Genomic DNA, 14,327 nt, shown 5'->3' with positions numbered 1-14,327 from the left:
ATGTCACTTAACTTTGTCCGCTTGTTGCATGGCTACATGCATCAGCAGTGCAGCAGTAGAGACGACCTGCAAGCTAGAGGAAGAGGGCTATGTGGACTAAAAGCAAAGGGTCAACAGTTCAGAGGTTTTGTTTAAGATGAGTTGATAATGAATTTCCTTTCTTTTAAGAACAAACAAACCAAAATCAGTTTCAGTGGCATTATAGAGTCAGTTTTACCCGAATTAAGACTGTTTTTAACACATTCTTCATGTGTTTATTACTTTCATCAACTATTCATTTCATAGCTTTTACTTTCCTTTGATTCCCAGTCCATTCCACGAGGCTAATTTAAGGAAATTACTGTGTCTGTTAACCATCAGCGACAAACACGGCTCTGTCCTTCTACACTGATCCCCATTACATCACTGACTGTAGGTGAATGACGGCATGAATGGTAAGTAAAGTGATGATGGAGTCCGAGTAGAAATAAAAGACCCTTCGGTGTTGGTACATTACCATGCTAGGTATGTCATGGAGATTATAAATACGAGCAGAACAAAGGCTCCTGCTGCGACTCCATACACCCAGGTCTTCAGCTTCCCATCTGCAAAGAGAATCCAAGATACAAGGAGTTAATACACAGTAAGGATATAAACTCAGGTGTACGGTGGGTTAGGAACATGTGACATTTTATTTTGTAATTGTAAATGAGATTAGGAAACTTTTCTTTTTTCTAACCCTCTTCTGTGCAGTTAATTAGATACTTGTTTTTTTTCTTTCAACTTCTTGAACATTGTACAAGATTTTTGTTGATTTCCCAGAGAATAATTCGTGGATCTTGAAAACAAATCAGGAGTCGGGAAAACAAAACAGGTATGTTCCGGCGACTGATATTTATGAGTTTGTGCAATTTGGTGCAGATCCAAATTTAAAAAATCATGATCTAATGAATTTGGTTTCATAAGTGGACTGTTAGGGCTTGGCGGAGGTATGTACTCCCTTAGTGCCCTTCTGGTTCAGCATCGGGTTTTAGCAGCTCAACAGCACTACAAACCGCAGCCTCTCTAAAGCAGCTTAAACACAATCTGAACATGAGAACCTTCATGGAGGAGGATTTATTGCAGAGCTGAATTAGTTTCAGATAAACTGCCCACTGACTCTTCCGTTTACTGTGTTCATTTCCTTCTCTGAGCTTAAGGGGGCAGTAGAGTGTGACAATAAGTCATGTCCGCTAATCGTGAATGGAACACACAGATGAACAATACAAAGCCTTTAACTGCAGCACACAGCACATGCAGGAGAGATGTTGACTGCTAAATGTGCTGTTGTAGTGCAACACCTTCATCTATAAATATGCTGTGATAAGTCCGTGTTAATGAGAAAAGATTACAGAGTCAGTTCATGTGTGTTCCGCTCATATGATTCCTCCTTGTGGAAACCCAATTAAAAAGGCAGCCTGTTATTTCAATATGCACAGTGAGATGAATATTTGATTGGAGACTGTTTCAGAGCTGTAGTCCTTCTCCATCCCTTCATTCCACTTTGTTATATTCTGCATTAATGATGTCATTTAAACATGACCTCCTTCCTGTGCTCATCCTGCATTCATCTAAACTTTTCCTCTTTTTATTTGATCTGATTTGTATCCCTTTCCTACATTTCCCTGTGACTTATCACAGGGAAATAATTATTCTGCCTTTCTCCTCTTTTTTTTCTTTCCTGTGGTTCATCAGTTGTTCAGACCCTCATACCTTTTATCTTTTACCTCCCCCATTCATTTATTTTTCTGTTGTCCTGTTCTTTGTTTTTTCTGAATCAGTTTTTCATCCATTCCTCTTTACACCTTCCTATCCCTTTGTCGCTTCTCTTTTTTCGCAATATTTCTCTTTGTTATTCCTCCTTTTCTATTTTTAGCTTCTGCTATTACTTCTTTCTCCTATACCGTTCTTTCTTTTTAACTATTTTCTACACTTGTATCAATCAACATCAGGTTAACACGAGTTCCAGCAGTGGGATATGTCGGACTGTATCGAGATGCGTTACCTGGACCAAAGGGCTGCAGGAACCAGGTGCGTCCCACCCTGCTTGGCGTGCTGGCTGCAGGCTGGGTGGGGTTCAAGGCCCGGATGGTCTTGACATCAGCCCTGTTGTCACCTGCGGTAGGGATCTCCAGCACGGGGATGAGGGTGCACTGATCCAGCTGACCATTTGACGTCATCACTTCAGTGTAGCCGTCTATACAGCCGCACACACCCATCTGACACAGGGAGGAGGCAGGTTTAATACAGTGACATGGACATACTCTCCTCTCGACTCTTTCCTCCTCTCGCTGTCCTCTTACTTCACGACAGGTGCGCTAGTCTTCCCCAGCTCCTTGGTTGTCTGACTCAGTGCATGCCGACAGAGCCACTATGCGAGCATCAGAAAGGAAATGGCAGAAATCAAAACACCCTGAGGACCTCCTTCTCTGCCTCTATTTCTGCAGCCAAAAGCTCCTTTTATCAATTTTAAATACAATCCTCATTTTACAACCCCCAAAAACTCTTCTCCATCCTTCCTACATTCTACAAAGCCACTTTGTCAACTACTTTATAAAAAAGATAGAAGACATACTTTCTTCATTCTCCAACCCACCTTCTGAAATTACCTTTCCATCAACCACATCTTCATCCCCTGCTCTATCCACTTTCACCCCCGTCTCTCAATCAAGTTCTTACCTTGGTAACCTCCGCCCGCCCAACCACCTGCCCCCTTGACCCATCCCATCTCACATTCTCCAGTCTATTGCTCCCGACCTTCTTCCTTTTCTCACCCATCTTATTAACACTTCCCTGTCAACCGGCTGTTTCCCTCTCTTAAGGAGGCAAGAGTAAACCCTCTCCTCAAGAAACGCACCCTCAACCGGTCTGAAGTAAACCAGTCTCTCTTCTTCCTTTTCTCTCCAAAGCACTTGAGCATGCTTTCTTTAATCAACTCTCTTCCTATCTTCACCAGAACAACCTTCTAGATCCTCATCAGTCTGGTTCAAGGCAGAACCTTGTCCACTCACTAATTCGGTCCCTCAAGGTTCCGTCCTGGGTCCTCTCCTCTTTTCTCTGTACACCAACTCTGTCGGCTCTGTTATTCACGCAAAGGGCTTATCCTACCTCATCTACGCAGATGACACCCAACTAATCCTCTCTTTTCCCCAGTCTGAAACACAGGTAGCAGCACAAATCTCTGCCTGTCTGACTGACATCTCTCAGTGGATGTCTGCACACCACCTGAAAATCAACCTTGACAAGAATAAACTACTTTTCCTTCCAGGGAAGGGCTCTCCCACCCATGACCTTACTATCACCATTGAAAACTCTGTGGTAGCCCACACCCAGGCCACAAGGAACCTGAGTGTGACACTCAACAATCAACTCTCCCTCACCACTAACACTGCTGCAATAATCTGATCATGTACATACATGCTGCACAAAATCAGGAGAACACGTCCCCTTCTCATTCAGAAGGCGGCAAAGGTTCTGGTCCAGGCTCTGGTCATCTAACACCTAGACTACTGCAACTAGACTACTGAGCCCTCCTGACATGTGACCCTTTGAAGCAGGTTGTTGTGTGCCAGTTGTGAACAAATCAACCAAAAGCTGTTTTCACTTCTCACAGGTTTAATGTCAAAATAGTTTCCAGAGGCCTGAAGAGAAAATAACAGCGGAAGTTGCATATTTTTTTCCCTTCTTTCGTTCCATAGCAATCAGTGAACAATGGATATCTGTGTTTCCCTGAATGGGTTTTGCTAATTGAATAATGTTTTTAATATTTTGTGACAAAATATACTTTGGTGACTATTGACACTTAAATGAATCCTCCGGTAGTCTGGGAATTGTTTGGTCTCTTTGTTATATTGAGTAAACCTTCAAAATATAAAAAGCACCAGAAAGAGCAAACATGGAAAATATGGTGTGTAGTTTGTGTTTGCAGCGCAGCCCTGCAGTCAAGTTGTGTGTTTGATATGTAAATGTTAACACCCGACTTTATTCTCTTTTGATTCCAGATTTTTTTCATTACTTATTTTTGTCTTTATCTGTTATTCTTCCTTTATCCTCTTTTTCTTTCGTCTTCCTACCCTCTTTCAATATTTCTATTCATCTTTCCTCTTCATTCTTCCATCCTTTCTTTCTTCTCTTTTTTAATAAATGTTTTTCTTCCACTTGACTTTCTTCTTGTTTGTTAAACAGCTTATTAAACCATTTCTCATTCCTCTCATTTTCCTTTCTTTCAGTTATTTCTTAGTTTTTCCCCACTTTCTTTCCTTGGTTCTACAGTATATTCTTGCTGTTCTTCCCTCAATTATTTTCCTTTCTTTCTTTTCTTCCCTTTATCCTGTCTGCCTCCTGTTTTCTCTATTCTCAATCATTTTGCAACCCGTGCGATTTATCTCTCCGCCCCTCAGGGGTAGTACCAACCCCCAGGCTGGAAACTGAACATGAATAATCAAATAAAGAAAAATGCCGACACAGGCTGAATAAACACAAGTGGGGGGGAGGGAGTGGGTTGACGAAGAGGAGGGGAGAAAAGATTTAGAATGAAGGCTCAAATGACTTGTGGACATTCTCTCAAAGCTGATCTTACCCTCGGTCAGTGAACATCTATCAACCTGTCACTTTCCTTCAGTATCATCCTACTTTGATTCTGTTGTCAAAGAGTCAATATAAAGCAGCAGAGCTGGCGTGTTGTTGTTGTTGTGTTGTTGTTGTTGACACATTTCCCTCTGGAAGGTTTACTTGATCACTTCAGGAAGCAGCTCTGGGTTTTTTTTGGTAACATCCACCATAAGAAACTCACCTTAGTAAACTCACTTCACTTTCATCTACATACATCTTGTATTAGGTCCTGGTCACAGCAAGGTTCACTATTAACACACTTATTGCTTATTAATATGGTATTAACATCCATCTCTAGTGATCCAATAACATGTGGACAGCTCTATGTTAGTTCATGTGTCTCCTGTCGGATGATCAGATTTCCCTTACCTGCTCTATAGACACATAAGAGAGAGAGAGAGAGAGAGAGAGAGAGAGAGAGAGAGAGAGAGAGAGAGAGAGAGAGAGAGACAGAGAGAGAGAGAGAGAGAGAAATAGCTCAGCCCTACAAACTAAGATTTTCCCATTTCAAATGGCCCAAAGAAAATCAAAATCAATATTTGTCACTGGCCACAAACAAAATGAGTGTATGGGAAACAATCAGGAATAAAAAAATATGGGGCGAGCCTATCGCCAATTGGTGATGGTGCATACAATGTGTCCCAGGAAGAATTTATGTACACATTGCTAAATAATTGGACCACATATGTCTGAGACCAACTCCACATATGGCCTGAATGATCAGATTTAAAATGCATTCCCAATGCTTTGTGGGTGTGTTCACGCCAGAGCTTAGAGCTGTCTCAACAGAGAAATGGGCTCTGTAATATACAATAAACTGGAATCTCTTTAGAACACAGTTTGAGAAATGTCAGTGTGAGGATAAGAGGAGCATATGTGAAATACTGTTTGTTTAATTCTGTTAATTTAATTGAATATATAAAAGACTTAACGAAGACAAATCACATCTTGGAATTGTTGGAACTAGAACAATTCATCCTGACGGTATAAATGCCTGAGACCAAACTGTGCTATGTCCATGTAATAAGATTAGATTCCTGGTGTACTGTATCACAGCAGAAAAAATATTTTGGAGGAGTGTGGAGGAGGTGAACTGTAAAATACAAAATGTTTTGCTCCTTTCTTCAACTGCTGCTGCCTGTTAATTGGTGGAGCATCACAACTGTCTTTATTTGGGTCTTTTGGGTTGATTGAACTTTGTATTGAGGCTCATTGTTGTATTATTCAGTATTTTTTGGTTTATTCTTAAAATCAATTCAAAGGTCTTATGTCTTGGATCTTAAAAATGTGTCTGGTACAGACAGAGCTTTGTAAAAGTCTGCAGGGGAAACTGTGCTTTCCAAAGGTAGTTTAGAGAATTAGATGTTTTAAACCCCTCAGACTGCTTGGTGTTTGGAAACAGGGCCAGATATTACAGCGTTGAGGCTGTTTTTGTTAATGTCGGAGTTGCATCAAATAGCAGCTTTGATAAGGCTTTGATTTAGCTGTGCAGTCGCATCCCAAACTCAGCTATGTGATGGTGCTATGGTGTGATGATGCTGTCAGTTCTGTCAGACAGGGCATGTGTTTGATAGTGTAGGGTGGTGTGTGTGTGTGTGGGTACACAAAACCACCCCTCCTCCATATCTTGCTCTCTCTCTCATCCCTGATTCCATTCATCACCCTGCAGGGGATCCCCAGCTCCACAACTATCTCTGGAGGATGGCTTCAGAAGCCGCCGCCATGCAAACAGGAGCAGCAGGAGTTCAACAGCAGACAGAGCAGGGAATGAGGGATCATTTACATCTGCTTAGTGGCAAACAAAGAAAAGGAAGTATTTTTCATCATTTTATAGGACACACACACACACACACACACACACACACACACACACACACACACACACACACACACACACACACACACACACACACACACACACACACACACACACACACACACACACACACACACACACACGTAAATATGAATGTACATGTATTGTGACATACATCATTTCAAATGTCATGTCACACGCACATTCCCTCACACTATGGGTTTTGCACTATACCCACACTGTGTAACTTGGTCCATATACCTCTCATCTGTCGCCTTCTCTTGCTTCCTTGCTTCTCTATATCATAAAACCGCATCCTCAAATCATTTATCTTCTGTTCTGTGGTGATTTCTGCCATGTGGCATATAGTGTATTTGCACTGTTAAAACATCATTATAACTAGTTCTGACAAGCATTCTTAAATCTTTTGAGATTTGCTATGAAAACCACATGTCACGGCTTGCATGTCATATAAAACATGTCAGAACCATGGACAGCGACAGCAGGAGAGAGCAAGAAATGTGTCGTCTCTGCCTTATACCAAATATATACCGTACCTTACAAAAAATAACACCACTTAACAAAAGCCTGTTTTAAATGACTAATCTGTCATACTGAGGAATAACTGGCAGCACAGGCTGTTTCTTCTCTATAGCAGCACGGTCTTTTCGTATTGCTGGCACAGGCAGCAAGTGGCAGTGGGCAGAAATGAATAGATGTGGATTCAGTGATTCATTTCCAGACCAGTTATCAGTCTGTCAGTTATCTGATGTGATGACATGACAACAATGCACAGCACAGTCAGCCCAGCTTCTTTTTAAATATACACATTTTTTAATTAGTTTTCAAACACTATGCTATTGAGGATTTATAATTTATATTATAATTTATATTATTAACAGTACATAAGGTTTCAAAAATAGAATGGACATTCTCCTATTTGACTAAAACCATTTGTAAGTGCCTGACGAGCACTGACTCTGTACTAGGTCCATATGTAAACTCCCTGGCATTTGATCCACTGTTGAGAGCAGTGACCCTTGACCTTTCTTCTGTTACCCTGAGGATTACATGAACATAACATACCTCCCTTAGTGCCCAAGCGATGCTATCAGCACTTCAGAGTTTCAGTGTGACATTAATGGGCCACTATAAAGATTTAGCACTGCTTTATAGTTAGCAGACTCTCAATGAAACCAAGAATGGTTAAGGTTGAAGCAGCAGAGGCCAAGACATCCTGCATTTAAGTCATCAATCTGAGCCATTGTACCCTACATTGTATATAATTGTGGTGGTCCCTGCCCAGTATGCCTGTGTGTGTTTTTGTGTGTGTGTGAGTGTGTGCATGCTATGAGAGGCTCTGTCGGATCCATATCATCAGCAACTCTGTCCCGAAGCTGTTTTTGTACAGCTCAATTGCAAATCTGTGTCCGAGGGTCCATGAAGGCACCTCGTAGGAATATGTCAGCGGACATTTGGGCTTAAAACTTGGTGTAAATGACCTCGTTTCGAGTTGAATATGAATGCTTGCTGGCACTTGGATGACACCACGAGCAGTTTGGAGGCATGTTGTGTTTTTTCTGTTGTTTTATTACAGCTGAAGAAGAAGTCGCGATTGACTTTAACTGTATTGGATTCTGCTCCAACGCTGTTTACCCCTGAGACTCCAGAAGTGTTTTGTGGACTCAAACACTTCACCCACTCCTCCATCGGCATAGGGGTGAGTAGAATATGAGTGAATTTTCATGTATCTCTAGAGCTGGTGCAATGTATAAAACAGCTGCTGAGTTGCTGGCCTCACTCTTTTCAGCAGCAGATGCCTGAGAGTACAAACTTAAAACCAGAGCACTGGCAGGTCCCAGTTCAGCCTGACATTTCAGCCTAACAGCTGTCTGAGGAGAACACCATTGATTATCCTCCTTCTCTCTCCAAGTGCCACTTTAAATTCTGCCCTGGTATTCACCGCAAATTAGACTCAGTGTGCCATGCATTTATTAAAGCAACACTATGCAACTTTTTGAAACTTTAGAAGCTTCAAAACTAGTTTGATGATCCACTGACTCTTAATAGGGAGAGTGGTGCCACTTTCATTACCACTCCTCACTCTGAAAGTCTGGTCTTGCTCAGTGTAACTTTGGTGAGTGGGTACTATCTCCTTGTGAGAAGAGTGTAACTGACTGATAGTCACAGCTTAAATGGCCAGAATCAGGTCCAGCAAGTTCAGGAGTAATGCTAAACTGTAGATAAGTTAAAACGTCTAAGGAGGCATTAAAAACGAGTTTATCTCCAATATTCAGTGAGGACATTTGTTAAATATCAAGAATTCTAAACAGAGATTGGTATATTTGTTACAGTGCCATGCTCTTCTGGTTTAGGAAGCCGGGGATCATTGGTAATATCCACCCTCCAGTTGTTTCAGTTTCAGTCAGTCTCTGCTGAAGAGATTGATAGGCTACGTTTTTTCTCAACATGAAAATATCACCTAACATAATGAATTGTCATGTGTGGCCGCAGAGGGCACTGTTGCTCAGTGAAAAGTGTTGCTTTAAGCCCATCTAGTTTTGTTTAAAAAAACAAATCTTTCATTTTATGAGTGTGAAGCATTGTCATTGCCATTGTTTTACTGCTTAAAAGTGGCGAGCAGCAGCCAACTAGAGTAAAATAATATGATGCCGTGGGTTTGATTTCCTCACATTGGCTGCTCTCCACAATGTTTTAAGTCATCAGCCTCCATAGTGGAGGACAAGCCTAGAGGGTCCGCACTGAAGCCACACAAGGGAGGACAATTATCTCCAAAATAGTACAATACACCAGGGACGGGAACAAAAGATGCTTGGAGACCCCAAAAGTAACCAAAACATACCCCAAACGATGCAAAGACACTCAAAAATAGAAGGAACGAAATGCACAGAGAGATGACAAGAGACTGCAAGATATACAGTATCAAAAACACAAAGACATGTGGAGACATTATAATGTAGTTACCAGAAGATGGTGTGAGATTTCAAGAGAAGCCAAAGGGCATCATGCGACAGAGATGCTGAGTAACAGTAATTATGCTGTTTCACCCCAGTGTGGTGAACTGTCAGATTTGTTCCTTTTTTTAACCAACTAGTGCAGTGCCCATTCTAAACCTGCCTGTTGGGAATGGGCTGTTTTCCTGGCCTATGTTAATGATCCTGAGCTACTTCAGAATGATTCCTTGTGCGTAGTTAATTGTTTGTGTGCTGGACGTTGTGTGCAGAGCTTTTTAAAACAATGAAACAGAATGTAATACTGTTCAGATCTGTGGTTAATAACGAGTTTGAATGATTAACACAACTTTTTCCGAATAAAAGTTCTTCAATTCAGCTCGATATAAAACATCACAGAAACAGAACGAACGCTGTGCTTTTACACTGAAGACAACTTGCTAAAGAGGAAGTGATTCTACGTTGCTGCCACACGAGAGATCTGTTCCTGCGGTAGCCACGAACATGTCAGACCGATATGATTAAACACAAATAATGTGGTGGTGATTTTAACCCACTTGCATACTGCTGCTGTAGTTTATCGGACATGTTCAAGTCGATATGCAGACTGAAGGCAAACTGCCCTGCCCCCACTGACAGCTACACACTGCAGGTCGCCTATTTATTGATAATTTATAAATATTAAATGTATTACGCATCCAAATCGCACTGAATCAGGCACTGCATTTTGCTGGGCCATTAAGGACACACATGCCAAGTTTGAAGCCGAATAAGATGAACTGTTCGTGAGATATGCATTCCACATACTAATAGACAGACAGACGTTTGTGGAATTAGAAGGTAGAATAAACAAAAGAGATCTGCCAATATCTCACAAGCATGACACCAATTCCTGGAGCTACAGCTTCAATAAAAATACCACTAGGGAAACCAGAGCTGCATACTGTGGATCTGAAAGACATCTGACAATAGATGTGTGATAACCTGGTAGTCACTCACCTCTGTGCAGAGGGAACGTAGCTTGGTGCAGGGCGGGTCGCAGGATCGGTCAGCAATCGGCATGGAAGTTGCCAGGCATCCACCTGCAGGGCAAAGGCCAAAAAGGTCAAACTCCCCTGTCGATAACCAATGTTTCAGCCATCTTAAGATTTTGGAGGATGCTAGGTAACAATATCACAGTCGAGCCAATATTACAGGACAAATGTGTCCCAGATTCCAAACATTGCACCTCTGCAGATTGTTGAGCCGGAGGTGGTAAAGCTGCAGCTCTCTTTGCTGTTGTCTCTTTGAAGAAGACTTTCACTAAGTTTCAGCTCATTAGTACAATGAACCTCGCCATGCAGTGCGACGCTGGAATAAGTTCATAATTACGAGATTTTTGGGAAAGCACTAAAATGCCACTTAAATCTCCAGACTAATTGGGGCAGCTGTATTTTATTCTTGCTGTGGCTGACATAATGCCTGAAGGCTGCGAGGGTACCTTCATGCAGAAAAGATGGGATATTATTTCCATTGCCCATTATGTGGCATTTTAATACATTAAAAGTTATGTTGGGGAAAGACATCACACAACACATAAAGAGTACATATTAGATGTGCAGATTATTGTCTATACCCTCAGTGGAAATCTAATCAATACATCAGAAGGAGTTAGGAATTAGCTTGAATAGCATATTGTCCTACGGCGAAGTCATTGTGCGACAGCTACTGCACTCACCACTATATGGAAAATTTGAATGGTCATCACCTACATTGGTAAGACATGGGCATGTATGTGTGTTGGTTGATAGATATAGTATCTAAATTGCTGAGAAAATCAAACATACTTGATTGGATTCCTCAACTGTGAAACCAGATCAAAGGAAATGTTCCCCATACAAACTGGGGAATACTCATTACTAGAATTGGGAGAATTATTTGATCCCATTATTGCTATGCAATGTAGTGCTTAGGGGCCAAGGGGAACTCTTTAAATTCAACCGCTCTTGAGTAAATCAGTGGAATGGCAAGAGGGATGATACAGTTCACTTTCAGGGAATCTAACATTTTGTATTAATCTCATTCCACCCCTGACTACTTGCTCAGAATTTTTGGAAGAACCAGGGCAGGAGTTGTCATTCACTCACTTTTAAATAGGGTTCATCCGAGGTTTTGCTGAGTGAATAACGATACAGGGTAAGGAGTGTGTACTCCCACTGAGAATAAAATAAGCTGGATAACGCAGATAGACGGTACAACTGACAATGATTCAACCAGCAGACACTCAGAGGAAACACATGTCTGTGAGACCACAGTAATCTATCAGGGCCTGTTGAATATTTATCAGGCAGCGTGTTCAGGGAGCGAGCTCGGTAGGAATATTCATGAGGGGAACACCACTGCTTGCCGGGCAACATTCACAAGAACGGGGCAAATGTGGTATGCCACAGATAGGCACACCATATGGAGTAGAGGGTACACTGACATTTCTCGTTCACTCAGACTCAGAGCTGAATGTTATAAACTCACAATTATTTAGGGGCAGGGGTTAACTCTGACATGTGATGGACGATGAGATTAAACTGAAGCTGTAAATGTAACACTGCTGCAGATTAAAACCTCATCTGCTTACAGCTTCCTGGAAGTCGCTGTCAAGAAATGCTCAAAGTACTATCTGGGATTCTGACCTGCTGGATGAGACAGTTTTAAGTAAGCTTATCCACAGTATCACCTTGCCATGCAGACCTTGAGTGTCAGAGCAGCAGTGAGAGCTTTGGAGCTCATTTAGGTCACATTCACATCCATTATATCTGACTCAAGCTCCAGACCAGTAGAGATAACAGCTGAGCTGCTCTGTCTCTCTGATAAGTGAGCAAACTCCATTTGCCAATCTGCTATGCCTGTTCAATGCATGTGCATTATTATTCATCTTGAATTGCACTTATTGAGAAAAAAATGGTTTAATTTGCCTGTGATGAATATTAAGACATATTGAAATGATACGATGCTAAAATGAAAGAGACACAATTTTTGTCAAAAACTTGAAGCTACACTCAAACGCCATTCACAACAGAGTAGTGTTGGACTTTGTGCACAGTTTTCCATCAATCGTCTGTGAAAATAATCTTTCTAGAGTAGTTGAAAGCTCAGAGATTAGTAAGTGTGTCCACCAAGTCATTGTGTGTCATTGTCTTGCTGCATGACTTCACCTGGGGAAGAACTTTCAAAAAGCCTTTCCGATCAATCTCAGAAAATGGCGAACACTGTTTACAAGCCTACATGCCATTGGTCAAGAGTATGGCCTTGTGACACTACGGTGCAATAGGTTTTAAGACAGCTAGTGATGTATCGTATCGTACCAGACATAATTGGAAAGAAATACTGTATATATGCGTTATTCATAATGCTTACCTGTAACATTAAGTCCATCTGAGCGCTGACACCAGACTTGGCGAGATGAGCCTCTCCATGGTGCAGCCTCCCACTTGTATTCAAAACACTGGCCGTCTGAGGGAAGAACATGCAATGTGGATAACAATGCAAATTCCATTCTCAATTGCATTATATTTAAAGAAACAGACACAGCTGCCAGTGTATTTAATGTGCAATAGAACTTAATTCAAACATCAGTCTACAACAGTTAGCTCTCTGCCTTCTCTGACTGACCTGTACATGGCCGTGCCTCCATCTCCTGCTCTGGACACTGCAGCAGGTTCTCCGGATCCTGGGCCACCACGGCTCTGGAGCGGACCTGGACAGATCCGAAGCCCAGGTCGTCACCACGTACGCAGCTGAGCTGGCATGGACTCCAAACGGTCCAGTCCTTCAGGTAGCACTCTCCTACAAACACACACACACACACACACACACACAGAGCCACAACTTTAGTCAAAAACTACAGACCTGGGGGGCAAAGGCCTTTACCACGGAACCACTTTAATTGTTACGCATCACATGTAGCTCCAGTTGAAGCAACAGTTCAGCAAATGTCAATGTGCTGTTCAAATTAAAAGAGCATTGTCTGAGCATTGATTAATATATTGATATTCAAGAACCTTTTTTTAAATTTAAATTGTCACTACTCTCTGGTAGTATAATGGAGATACTGATTCAAAATATATCTTTGGTATTTCTGTACATTAATTTCTTGAAAATCATTAATTGATTATTACCATATACTATATACACAATTTCAGGTGGAAGTGAATAAAAACAGTATTTCAGTTAAATGGAGAAAGTGAGAGCAGCATATCGGTTTTACTGATGGGATTCGTGAGGTGGACATGCTCATTTTATACATACAACAAATAGATGTTACAAATAAAGATCCAATTCTCCCAGCAGCTGAGGAAATTCATCCAAATATGACAAATTTGAATTGAGAAGCTTTTCATTACAAACTGAACATTTGAAAATGGCAGAAACTGAAAACTGAATAACACAGGCTCTCACCTGATATTTGCAAACTATCATGGAAGGATATGAAATATGTCATTCAGCACATCCGTTCAAATGTCAACGTAGCTCAGTGGCAGTGGGAGGTTGTGTGTCTTGACAGAGGTCAGTACCGCACATCGAAATGAAATGAAAATCAAACTTCCTCTCAAATATTTTCCTTCCAAGGCACAATCCGTTTTTTTTTTTTATTACTGCCCAGAAGCATGATGCTCTCAGCAAAGAGAGGATTCTCAGTTAAATAGGTTACACTGTTCTCTTTGTATTGGCATGGCTGACACGAGCACGTCTCTACACATTGAATTAATCATAACCTATCAGAAAAAAAAAGATCAAGTAATTAAGAAGAGATGTGCAGAATCACATCCTCTGTCTCACTTCTATTAAAGGGATAGTTCACCCAGAAATTAAAATTCACTCATTATCTACTCACCCCTATGCCGATGGGGGGGTGGGTGAAGTGTGAGTCCACAAAA

The 14,327-nt window shown here is 41.4% G+C and overlaps 1 protein-coding gene across 1 annotated transcript in view; it reads right to left on the bottom strand.

The window, feature by feature from the left end:
* thsd7aa (thrombospondin, type I, domain containing 7Aa) overlaps nucleotides 1-14,327 on the bottom strand; it is a 137,985-nt gene that overhangs the window by 3,605 nt on the left and 120,053 nt on the right. Inside the window, exons 23-27 of the mRNA XM_034600231.1 lie at nucleotides 13,063-13,236; nucleotides 12,808-12,903; nucleotides 10,417-10,499; nucleotides 2,024-2,237; nucleotides 497-584 (exon numbers count right to left, since the gene is read on the bottom strand). Coding sequence (XP_034456122.1) covers nucleotides 497-584; nucleotides 2,024-2,237; nucleotides 10,417-10,499; nucleotides 12,808-12,903; nucleotides 13,063-13,236 — 655 coding nt within the window. The remainder of the gene's footprint in view (nucleotides 1-496; nucleotides 585-2,023; nucleotides 2,238-10,416; nucleotides 10,500-12,807; nucleotides 12,904-13,062; nucleotides 13,237-14,327) is intronic.

Source organism: Hippoglossus hippoglossus, chromosome 11 (genome assembly GCF_009819705.1).
Source record: "Hippoglossus hippoglossus isolate fHipHip1 chromosome 11, fHipHip1.pri, whole genome shotgun sequence".
Lineage (NCBI taxonomy): Eukaryota > Metazoa > Chordata > Actinopteri > Pleuronectiformes > Pleuronectidae > Hippoglossus > Hippoglossus hippoglossus.
The sequence above is the reverse complement of the archived record's forward strand: the minus strand, read 5'-3'. Positions and strand labels throughout refer to the sequence as shown.